At 38.7% G+C, this 12313-nt stretch overlaps 1 protein-coding gene across 2 annotated transcripts in view; it reads left to right on the top strand.

The window, feature by feature from the left end:
- tfg (trafficking from ER to golgi regulator) overlaps positions 1-12313 on the top strand; it is a 29303-nt gene that overhangs the window by 9611 nt on the left and 7379 nt on the right. For both annotated transcript variants that reach the window (XM_061879855.1, XM_061879857.1), the window contains 2 exons: positions 6714-6881; positions 7041-7187. In XM_061879855.1, the coding sequence (XP_061735839.1) occupies positions 6714-6881; positions 7041-7187 (315 nt within the window). The remainder of the gene's footprint in view (positions 1-6713; positions 6882-7040; positions 7188-12313) is intronic.

The following is a 12313-nucleotide window of genomic DNA, read 5'->3' as shown; positions in this document are numbered from 1 at the left end:
TCAAATGCCGGTGACGACGGAGGAAAAAAGCTAACCTCTCGCAGTTACATAATCAAACTAATCAAAACTTCAATGTCGATTTGATATAAATCATTTAGACCTCAAACACATTCTAAATGTTGTCATCATTTGAAATTATGGTTTTGATTACCAAGCTAATAACCACATGAGGCTGAGAATTTTCTTTCACACACCACTTGCGATGTATTACTGTACAGTATCAGCAGAAATTTTCAATGGTTACTGTAAAATGGCTGAAGGAACTTCTGCAGTGACAGCAGTATTAGGCCTGTCAACTTAGTTTCAAATGTAGTTTGATGTACAAACCCTGTTTCAATATGAGTTGGGAAATTGTGTTAGATGTAAATATAAACGGAATACAATGATTTGCAAATCCTTTTCAACCCATATTCAATTTAATGCACTACAAAGACAAGATATTCGATGTTCAAACTCAAACTTTTTTTTTTTTCAAATAATAATTAACTCAGAATTTCATGGCTGCAACACTTGCCAAAGTAGTTGGGACAGGACATCACATTTTCTTTTAAAAACCCTCAATAAACGTTTGAGAACTGAGGAAACTAATTGTTGAAGCTTTGAAAATGGAATTCTTTACCGGTCTTGCTTGATGTACAGCTTAAGTTGTTCAACAGTCCTGGTTGTCGTATTTTATGCTTCATAATGCGCCACACATTTTCGATGTGAGACATGTCTAGACTGCAGGCGGGCCAGGAATGTACCCGCACTCTTTTACTACGAAGCCATGCTGTTGTAACATCAGCATATGTTGTCATCCAAGCAACATTATCATGGACGCCCCTGCTTATTTTGCTGAAATAAGCAAGGGCGTCCATGATAACGTTGCTTGGATGACAACATATGTTGATCAAAAACTTGCTGGTTGACGTAGAAAACATGTTCGCTTTACCGCTCTGTGTTAAAGCTTCACAACAAACAAAGAAACACAGGCTGTGTATCGGTTGCTAAAGGCAGCTGCAATCAACCGCTTTCCACCAACAGCTTTATTCTTTATAGTCTCTATTATTAATTGAACAAATTGCAAAAGATTCAGCAACACAGATTTCCAAATTACTGTGTAATTATGCGATAAAAACAGACGACTTTTAGCCGCAAATGGTGCTGGGCTAATATGTCCCCTCCAACCCGAGACGTCACGCGCACGCGTCATCATTCCGCAACGTTTTCAACAAAAAACTCTGCGGGAAATTTAAAATTGTAATTTAGTAAACTAAACCGGCCGTATTGGCATGTGTTGCAATGTTAATATTTCATCATTGATATATAAACTATCAGACTGCGTGGTCGGTAGTATTGGGTTTCAGTAGGCCTTTAAGACAAGAATATGTTGACAGTCTATAAGTAACATGATTTCCTTCACCTATCATTTTAGCATTTTTTTGCATTTAAATGATTTTTTTTTTGTTTTAATTGCACATCAAATAGCTATAGCAAATTTTGCCCCTAGAAAATCGATTAGGCTTATTCTCTGTATATTTTCAGCCCTGCGCTGTTATCGCTTTATTATCACCAAAGTTGATGTCGCTTTAGGTTGTGTGACAGCTCATGTTATTTTTTTATTTTTTTCAGTCAGGGCCTCAAAATGTTTTTCTTCACATTCTATTCAATGCTATATTTTTGTATAATACAGTCGTCCCTCATTTAACGCTGTTAATTGTTTTTTTACATTGTCGCGCTAAATGGATTTTGGCGAATTAGGAATCATCCCATCCATCCATCCATCCATTTTCTACCGCTTATTCCCTATGGGGTCGTGAGGGTCGCTGGTGCCTATCTCAGCTACAATCGGGCGGAAGGCGGAACACACCCTGGACTTGGCGGGGCACACCCTGGACAAGTCGCCACCTCATCGCAGGGCCAACACAAAGAGACAGACAACATTCACACTCACATTCACTCACCAGGGCCAATTTAGTGTTGCCAATCAACAAAACCTCAAATGCATGTCTTTGGAGGTGGGCGGAAGCCGGAGTACTCGGAGGGAACCCACGCAGTCACGGGGAAAACATGCAAACTCCACACAGAAAGATCCCGAGCCCGGGATTGAACCCAGGACTACTCAGGACCTTTGTATTGTGAGGCAGACGCACTAACCCCTTTACCACCGTGCTGCCTTTAGGAATCATTACTTATAAATCAAATTTTTTCATAGCTCGAGCTAGGGCTGGGCGATATTGCCTTTTATTAATATTGCAATATTTTTAGGCCATATCGCAATTTACGATATTTTGCCTTAGCCCTGAATGAACACTTGATGCATATGATCACAGCAGTGATTATATGCATCTATGATTATATGTGTATACATTAAAACATTCTTCTTCATACTGCATTCATATATGCTACTTTTAAACTTTCATGCAGAGAGGGAAATCACAACTAAGTCAATTGACCAAAAGTGTATTTATTAAAGTTATTAAGCAATGGCACGAACATTCAAGTAATTTCCAAAACATAAATTGCAAGATTGTCAGAGACATTTTAAGTGTCAAATAAAAATGACACACTTGACAAATTACGATTGTCTGTTCGACATATTCCCACTTGAAGCCGAACCATTGCCAGACCATGGAAACCCTGCTGTTTTTCTTGGGAATTAAGTCTTCCTTCATTTGTTACCAGATCCGCACCTTCATTCTCTCGTACGGCTATGTTAGCAGCTAACGTTAGCCACGCCGCTACCTCTCTGCTCTGCGAGGGCGTGTATGTGACGTGACAGTTTGTGACATATGTAAGAATGTGCACCTGCTTGTCTGCGAGAAGGAGACACGGGAAAGAGCGAGGAGAGCCTGAAGTGTATGCCCGCAGCTAAAAGTCCTGCGTGAGAACGTATACTCGAATATTATGATATAGTCAGTTTCTATATCGCACAGAGACAAACCCGCTATATATCGATGTATCGTCCAGCCCTATCTCGAGCATAAAAAATGGTTTACGACTTTCTGAATAAGAAGGAGCCCTATACACATGAAATAACACCCTTAAATCACCTCTACACTCTTTTAATCCATTGCTACCTCAAGCTGATCCAATCAATAGCCATGTTACATGAAAAGCATGAACAGCACGCTCTTATTTTTTTTTTCTCCTTTTGTGTTTAATAGTACTGTAGTATTGATATTTTTCGTTTATTTTGTCATTTTTGTGCTTGAAAATTATTCATTTAGGACTAAGGTGCTGTAGAATGTTTAACTTTTTTTTTTTTAAATACGCAATTATGTATGATGAAGTCAAAATATTTGAAGCGCAATATAGAATAGAATAGAAAGTACTTTATTGATCCCTGGGGCAAATTCAGGCAAGGCACAAGTGTAATAACATTTAATTTAACTGAAAAATGTACTACAGTGCCCTATTTCCATGTTTAGTAGCCAGGGGAGTTTTACTCAACTGCGGTGAATACTAAGCATTAATTATGTGAATGGCCTGTATTTGTAGAAATGCAATTTTTCAAAACAGCGGTTACTTAAAATGCTGTAGTTATAGTCGAGACATTTTTTTAACGAAATAACAATGGACGGGGGGTGTTAATTGTCAACAGGCATTGATTGTACATTTATTTACAAGGGTATTGTAGCAACGCAACCAATGTTGTAAAAAACAGTAAGGCGCAAACTGCTCAGCCAGCCTTAATAATGATAATGCTGATACATTAAGAACAGTATAACACATTAATTTCACCCCAACATTTATGTTTAAAGCTAATGTAGATGTAGCTACAGATACTGGATGCTTACTGACTACTCACAATATTCAAATGTGGTTACTGCCATTGTCCGGAGTTAAGAAAAATTTTTTATTGTTCTAGTATAAACTATTTTTGGACCAATTTGCAGCATTTTCACTTTATACTAAACTGCACCCTTTAGCTTTACAGAGACTGTGTACCCTGCAACTTCGTGTGTTATAAGTCAGCTACAGTGACACATGATGGCGGCAGTCATAATACAGTAAATCCTGCCACATATTCACCTCACCTTCATTTCAATGACATTAGAGTTTCAGGCAAACTAATATTTTGCTCCATGTTTGTTAAAACACTAGATACTGCTAGTGTTAATCCGCACAACCATGTACTGTCCTGCATTTCTGCTTTTCTATGCCCCACTGTTCTATACAATGTGCCCTACCATTGTGGAAAGAGTGACTCAGGCAGGTTGAGGCAACCCTCCAAAAGTAAAATCCTCCACTTGTCCTTAACATTAGCCGTGGTTGTGTCTGATGTGTCGCAGCCAAAAATAATGATTTTTTTTCGCAGCGACATGGCTTCACTGCTTGGCACGCCACTTTAAAGAAGCAAGAAGCTTTCATGCTGATTTTTAGCTATCAGTCACGCTGTCTCCGGTTAGAAATTGGATTGAGTTGTAAAGCCACAGCGTATATTTTTGTTGCATGGTGGCGAGTAGATTCATATTATTAACGCTTTTACTCTGAAAGATTATAAATAACACACTGCAAAATTCTTGTAACTCTGTAGCATGTGGGATGTTTTATAAGGTTTTCGTTCCTACAAATGCCACACAGCTTTAAGTGTAAGACAGTGTTGAACAAGTACCTGGCAACCATTTTGTAATATATTCTGCTTTGCAAACTGTACACTGACTACTTGAAGGTAAATCCATGTTTACCTTCCTTAGTATAGTCCGATGGGATATTGAAAGAAAATCAGGAATGCGTGACATGAATGATACACATTTGATCTACAATAAAACTTTTAATGCAAATGTTATATCGTGATTATCAATGTTGACACATTTTAGCTGTGTCCTGCAAAATTGACAGCAACAAGCAAACAGTTTCTCTCAGGTGGCTCATGTCCGTCCGAAATGCAAAGCAATTTCTAAGTCGGAAATCCTCGCTTCCATGGTGGAAAGTAAACTATCGGTATGTGTCTTATAAGTAGGGATGTGAACAAATCACATTTGAACTGATACAGTACCAGTTCTTAGAACCTGGGAATTGATACTGGTACCAATTTTTGGTACCTTGAGTGTCTTAATAAATGTAATTTTTTTTATCATAATTTTTTTTTTTTAATGTGACATTAAAAAGTGTGCTGATTTTAACTATGATGTCCAGTTGTTACACATTTGCGTCTAATTTGCAATGCACTTGCACTTCCAAGACATTAGGTTATCTGTGGTATGTTGTCTAACTGTGAAGTAGCTTTTTCCAGGAAGCTGAATGTGTTATTTTGCACCGTACAAAGTATTTATACTGTAAGTATTGTGCTTATTAGACACCAGTTGTTTGATTGTAAAATTCATCTTAGTTTTAGTTTTCATTACTAAATTTTTAGGTGTTGAAATCGCTGTATAAAATTGTTAATGCAAATTAGCAATGCCTGTCTAGGGCAAATCCAATTACAATCAAGATGGTGCTTTTTGGAAGAGTGTGAAGCATTATTTTATGTTTGAGCGTTTTCTACCAAACATGGTGTTGAAAATGGCAACATTGTTAAGGGAATTTGGCTATGTCCGCCCTAAGTGCTTTTTTGATTATTTTAGTGAACCAATGTTTAGTTTGCAACCGATCATGACATTGCATGCAACAAAGGTATGAAAATATGGCACGTGAATTGATTCCAGGTGGTACCGTCAAATTTGGTCGGTGCTGATTAAAAGTACCAAATTCAGTACCCATTCTTACTTAAAAATATGAGTACTGAAGGACGAGGAATAGCTAAACATGCTTCACGACACACAATAGAAGATTATGCTAATCGCAAGCTAGATGGATGCATCGATACAAATATATACAGTAACAATACCGGCTCAGCTCCTTCATCAACACAACGGATCGATACAGCGTCCACTTTACTGAGGACGCCGCGCTCACTCTTCCCTCACTCGTGAACAAAACTCCTAGGTACTTGATCCCCACATACCAAGCGTGGTATCATAATATGGTCGATACCACAGTATCAATATTTTTTATCACCAAAAAATCTTACATGGTTTTTGTTGTTGTTTACAAACTTTGAAAAGAAGTCCATGGACACAAGAGGTCTTGAAAGAGCAAAAACCAAATGATTTGAATCAGATGAAGTAGTAAGAAATCATTTCAATATTTAATTGATATGGGATAGGCGCCAGCACCAACCGTGACCCCGAGAGGGACAAGCGTTTGAAATGACTGGATTGATGTTACACTGCCATTTTGTTTTGTCTGATTGTAATCGTGCTCAAAAAAGTTATCATTCAATGATTTTGGAAATTTTAGGTAACAGCAATGGTATGACCAACTCTGCTTGTGTAACTAGCATCGATACCCAAATTTGTAGTATCGCCGAAAACTAACTTAAAGTAGCCAAACAGAAGAATAACTGCTTATTACATTTCAGGAGTGTAGATGTAACCAGCTCTTAACAGAAAATAACAAGTAGATTATTAATAGGTTTGAGAATATAATGACGCAATATGTCGCATATGTCAAAAGCCAAAGTAGTAGCCTTTGTAACTTGTTTTGAAATGGTTCTATAATCATTTAGTTGCCAAATCATGTCAGGATACATAGCGTTATCGCAAGAGGCTGCAATATATATCGCAACGCAGATTTAAGGCCAGATCACCGATTCCTAAGTAAAATGTTTGCTGAAATGTAAAATCAGTTGTGTGAGATACATGGCATCTGTAAACCTGCAATTGATGGGCTTTATGTGCATATTTTAGAAACAGTTGATGGACGTGAAGGCAAAGTGGCGACAACAGACTCCGCCGCCAAACATGTGACCCCTGTCAGTGCAGCAAGCATGTCTGCCTTTGACCCCCTGAAGAACCACGAGGAAGTCAATAAGAATGTCATTTCAGCTTTCGGCCTGAGCGAGGACCAGCACCCAGGTATTGAGCAAGTTTCTAACGGCCAATCTCCACTGAATGATAACTGTGCAACAACAATATTGATTTTGCCCTGATAGTAAAATGTGCAGTTTAACAGCTGTTGTTCTATGGTGCAGCTTTATTTCAGCTATCTTTCCTCCCTCCCCCTGCCATCTGTAGCTCCGCCAGCAGCCGCCCCAGAGGAGCGCTCAGGGACCCCGGATAGCATCGCTTCCTCCTCGTCTGCAGCCCCTCAGCCAGGATTGCCTCCCCAAGCACAGGCTTCCTTTCCCGGAGTACAGCAGGGACCCCCAGCTGGCATGGATGGTAAAACACATGAACACGTGCCACCTCACGTTGACTGTATTTTTCACCGATTTGAGCTGTGGCTGTACTGCGAGGTGTGAAATCACTTGCGTTCCCCTTTTGTCCAACCAGATGTTCAACATCACTTCCCACCATTTTCATGGGAACGTCCACTGTGCCTGAATCGCTCTCTGCAGCCGGAAAAAAAATCTTGTTTCCTCCCCAAATCTTGTGATAGTTTGTCCACAGGACATTCCTTCCTTGCCTTCATCTTGTTATTCCCCTTCATCTCAATCCTGAGACTGTTTCATTACGACAGTCAGCTGATTCACAGGAATTTTAAACAGGCACCCATGGAGCGTGTGTGTGTGTGTGTGTGTGTGTGTCCAACCCCCCAATCCCCAAAAGGTAGTCTTGAGCAAGGTATGCTTGTTGCTTTCAGAATGCCCCTAACAAGATCCATAAGATGATTGTGAAAGTTGATTATTGCCTGCCAGATGCCGGCGGACCTGATGGCAGTAATTTCCATCAGTGCCGGAGAGAAAAAACCTGCATATATAGCCGCCGCTCGACCCATTGCGTGAGGACATTTCGAACCATTGTTTGCGTTTGGTGTAAAATGTTTATTTTCCAGTAAGCCCTTCCTTTCTCGCAGAGGCATGTTCAGGCTAGGGAGAGGTGGAGAAATTTGGGGGGGTGGGGGGGGTTTGGAAGCGCTCTTCCTACAGATGTGTCAAACTTAGAATATGATACATCCCATAAAAAGTTGCAGGGGAAAAAAACACATCACCCAAAATAAGCAAATTATGTTTTATTATAAAATATGTGAATTCATGTATCAATCAGTCAAACCTATATTCATGTGCAACTCTTCTACTGCTGAACTGCTGCACATAAAACGATGGAAATTTGGCAAAACACACGCCCCTACTGTGTGGCCTGTGCCATTTTTTTTTTTCATATATACACCACATTTTGCCGCTTGTAATTGAGACCATATGTTGGATTGACTTGAAATTTCTCACACAGCTCCTAGAAATTAAAAAAAAAAACATTACCTTTCAGGTGTTTGGCTGAATCACCAAAAACTCAGGAACATACGGTACAGGCCAAAAGTTTGGACACACCTTCTCATTCAGTGTGTTTTCTTTATTTTCATGACTTTACATTTTAAATTGTCACTGAAGGGATCAAAACTATGAATGAACACTTGTGGACTTATGTACTTAACAAAAAAAGGTGAAATAACTGAAAACATGTTTGATATTGTAGTTTCTTCAAAATAGCCACCCATTGCTCTGATTGCTATTTTGCGCACTTTTTGCATTCTCTCGATGAACTTCAAGAGGTAGTCACCAGATATGGTTTTCACTTCACAGGTGTGCTTAAAGCTCATCGAGAGAATGCCAATAGTGTGCTAAGCAGTAATCAGAGCAAAGGGTGGCTTTTTTGTAGAAACTAGAATATAGAACCATGTTTTCAGTTATTTCCCCTTTTTTTGTTGAGTACATTACTCAACGTGTTCATTCATAGTTTTGATGCCTTCAGTCACAATCTACAATGTAAATAGTCATAAAGAAAACTCATTCAATGGGGAGAAGGTGTGTCCAAAGTTTTGGCCCATACTGTACTTTTGAGGGACGGATAAAGGTTTGAATAAAAATGTCTGCCATTGATAGAATGGAATAATACCTTATTTTACGGACTGTAAGCCGCACTGATGTATAAGCCGCACCCAATAAATTTTAGAAGAAAAAAATATTTTGTTCATATATTAGCCGCACAGGACTATAAGCCGCAGATATATATTGGTACGTTGTGGAATGACCTATTTGCAAAGAAAGATTTTGTAAATGTTTATTTGGAAACATTTTAAATTTTTTCAAACAGTGCCTGTAACACTGCAGTAAAACGGTCTTTATCCTTTTTAAAATAGTTTCAAGATGTTTATCAGGATTCTTTCCATTGTACATCGTAACCCCTTTTGAGTTTGAACAGTCTCTTAAAGCCCCACTTAAAAACCTTCAGCTTTGGTTGATTTTGGCGGCACCAGTGGACTAAAGCGGTAGTGTTTTGCCAGAAGAATACCACATTTCCCATGAGGACTAGCTCATATACCGTCACAAATATGCTGATGTCATATAGCAGAAACTATCAACAAATGATCTTGAATTACGCTACAATCATGACGCTACTACCAAGAATGTATCGGGCGGATGCAGGTCGGAAGCAAAGAATGGTCGGCGGGATAGTTTTTTTCGAAGGAAATTTTGTTGAACTGCGAACTATCAAATTGTTGGTTATTTTCTGCCACCATACAAATTTCCGATAGCTAACATTAGCACTTTCATTTTGATTTGGGCAGCGAAAGTTACCTACTAGTTTACAGGAACAGAGCCAAGGCAGCATCAGCCAAAAATCCCTACTCATCTTTGCGATCACGCAACCGAGTGAACGCTGGGCCAATGTTGATCGTTGACATTCTCTTTATCCAGGTTGCCTCCCTTTTTTCTTTTTTTTTTTGTTGTGTCCTCTGACAAAACTTTTCATTTCATTGGGTGTTTTGGAGCTTCTGCCATTTAACAGTAATCTCACTTAGGCGTTTTTCTTCTTTTAGTTTTTACACAGGCTTTCGCATCGACTTCTGTTTTTTAATGAATGGGGAAAGGGTTAGTGTCGTATATAGCAAGTCAGCACATTCGTAGTTTTTAGTGTTGCTGGGTTCCTGCCACCCTCTTAAGTGGCAGTAAAATTGATACAGACCCCTTCGGGACATGACAGAGGTGTTATTCAACTACTTGTATGTCAATGTATCATCCCAAAACTTATGAAAATATTTTATGAAGGTTGAAAAGTTACATAGTGACGCTTTAAAGTGGATCCTTTTAGTTCATTGTTTGATTTCTTTGTCCAATCGATTCCATATTTATCCGTGAAGAAAAATCCTTTGATTAGCCGCACTTTTGTATAAGTAGCAGTCCAGAATATACCATATACACAAGTGACGTAAAACAAATCATGTCTCAATTGAATTAAAAATACATTTTTGATTCAACACGATTCTCGCAAAATCTTTTTGATATGTGAATAATAAACTTTTTAAAAACAAGTTACTGGTTACAAAAGGTGCTTTTGGCTACTGGCACATGAGGTATACACGCAGGGAGTAAGCGCGTAGATGACTTTAAAAAATTGTCTTTTTTTTTTTTTTAACCCCGAGTATACATTTAACATTAAGTAAAAATTTCCCGGTTGCCGTGTAGTATTTAGGTATAGTATTGGAAAAGAAACCGTTAACAGGACAAAAAGGAAACATAACTTTGTAAAAATATATATATATATATATATCGTAATAAAAAAGTACAAAACCAGTGAATACAAAGATTTGCAAATCCTTTTCAACTTATATTGAATTGAATACACTGCGAAGACAAGATATTTCATGTTCGAACCAAGAAACATATTTGTTTTTTGCAAATAATCATTAACTTAGAATTTAATGGCAGCAACACATTGCAAAACAATTGGCACAGGGGCATTTTTATCACTGTTACATGGCCTTTCCTTTTAACAACACTCAGTAAAGGTTTGGGAACTGAGGAGACCAATTTTTGAAGCCTTTCAGGTGAAATTATTTGTCATTATTGTTTGATATACAGCTTAAGTTGTTCAGCAGTCCGTGGTGTCCATTGTCGTATTTTACGTTTCATAATGCGCCACACATTTTCAATGGGAGACAGGTCTGGACTACAAGCAGGCCACTCTAGTACCCGCACTCTTACTACGAAGCCACGCTGTTGTAACACGTGCAGTATGTGGCATAGCATTGTCTTGATGAAATAAGCAGGGGGCGTCCATGAAAAAGACGTTGCTTGGATGGCAAAATATGTTGCTCCAAAACCTGTATGTACCTTTTCAGCCCTAATGGGGCCTTCACAGATGTGTAAGTTACCACTAATACATGCCCATACAATCACAGATGCTGGCTTTTCAACTTTGCGCCTCCTGCGGAGGACACAACGTCCACAGTTTCCAAAAACATTTTGAAATGTGGACTCGTCAGACCACAGAATACTTTTCCACTTTGCATCAGTCCATCTTAGATGAGCTCGGGCCCAGCGAAGCAGTCAATTAAATTGAATATAGGTTGAAAAGGATTTGCAAGTAATTGAATTCTGCTTTTATTTATTTACGATTTACACAACGCGCCAACTTCACTGGTTTTGGGTTTTGTAATATAATACACTGAATGTAGAAATACAAACAACATTATAGTAAATTTAACAAACATAGAAAATATTTAATGTATAATTAGAGGGGTTAGTGCATCTGCCTCACAATACAAAGGTCCTTGGTTCAATCCTGCGCTCGGATCATTCTGTGTGGCGTTTGCATGTTCTTCCCGTGAATGCGTGGTTTCCCTCCGGGTACTCCAGCTTCCTCCCACCTCCAAAGACATGCACCAGAGGATAGGTTGATTGGCAACACTAAATTAGGTGATTGTGAGTGGGAATGCTGTCTATCTGTGTTGGCCCTGCGATGAGGTGGCGACTTGTCCAGGGTGTACGCCGCCTTCCGCCCGAATGCAGCTAAGATAGGCTCCAGCGACCCCGTAAGGGACAAGCGTTAGAAAATGGATGGATGGATGGATAAGTGTATAAAAAAAATATTATATATTTATTTGTAATAAATATTTAAAAATAAATTCAAACCCAAATTACCGACTTCAGTCATCCCTCGCTATATCACGCTTCACCTTCACGCTTCACTTTTATTTTTGTTTGTTTTTATGCATATTCTACTTTTTGGGGGGGCCAAAATTAAGCATTTCAAGCATTAAAATGGCTTAATAAACTAAAAGGATACAAACTACAGTAGTATTGGCCACTAGAGTAGAGCAAACCTGTGGCAACAGATTGGCTCAGCCTAAGGCAGCAATTACTATATTGGATAAAATAGCGTAAACTGGAATAACGGTGTTATTTCATGTCTAAAGTTTTTGCATAATGTAGAAAAATCTACTATGAAAATCGTAAACAGCTTTTTATGCCTTACCTATTAAAATATTGGATTTCTAATGAATGATTCCTACTTAGTGGAAATTACCAAGTTGAGACGATAAACAAGGGACAACTGTGTATACCAAA

This window comes from Nerophis ophidion, linkage group LG19 (genome assembly GCF_033978795.1).
Source record: "Nerophis ophidion isolate RoL-2023_Sa linkage group LG19, RoL_Noph_v1.0, whole genome shotgun sequence".
NCBI classification, from domain to species: Eukaryota; Metazoa; Chordata; class Actinopteri; order Syngnathiformes; family Syngnathidae; genus Nerophis; species Nerophis ophidion.
The sequence above is the reverse complement of the archived record's forward strand: the minus strand, read 5'-3'. Positions and strand labels throughout refer to the sequence as shown.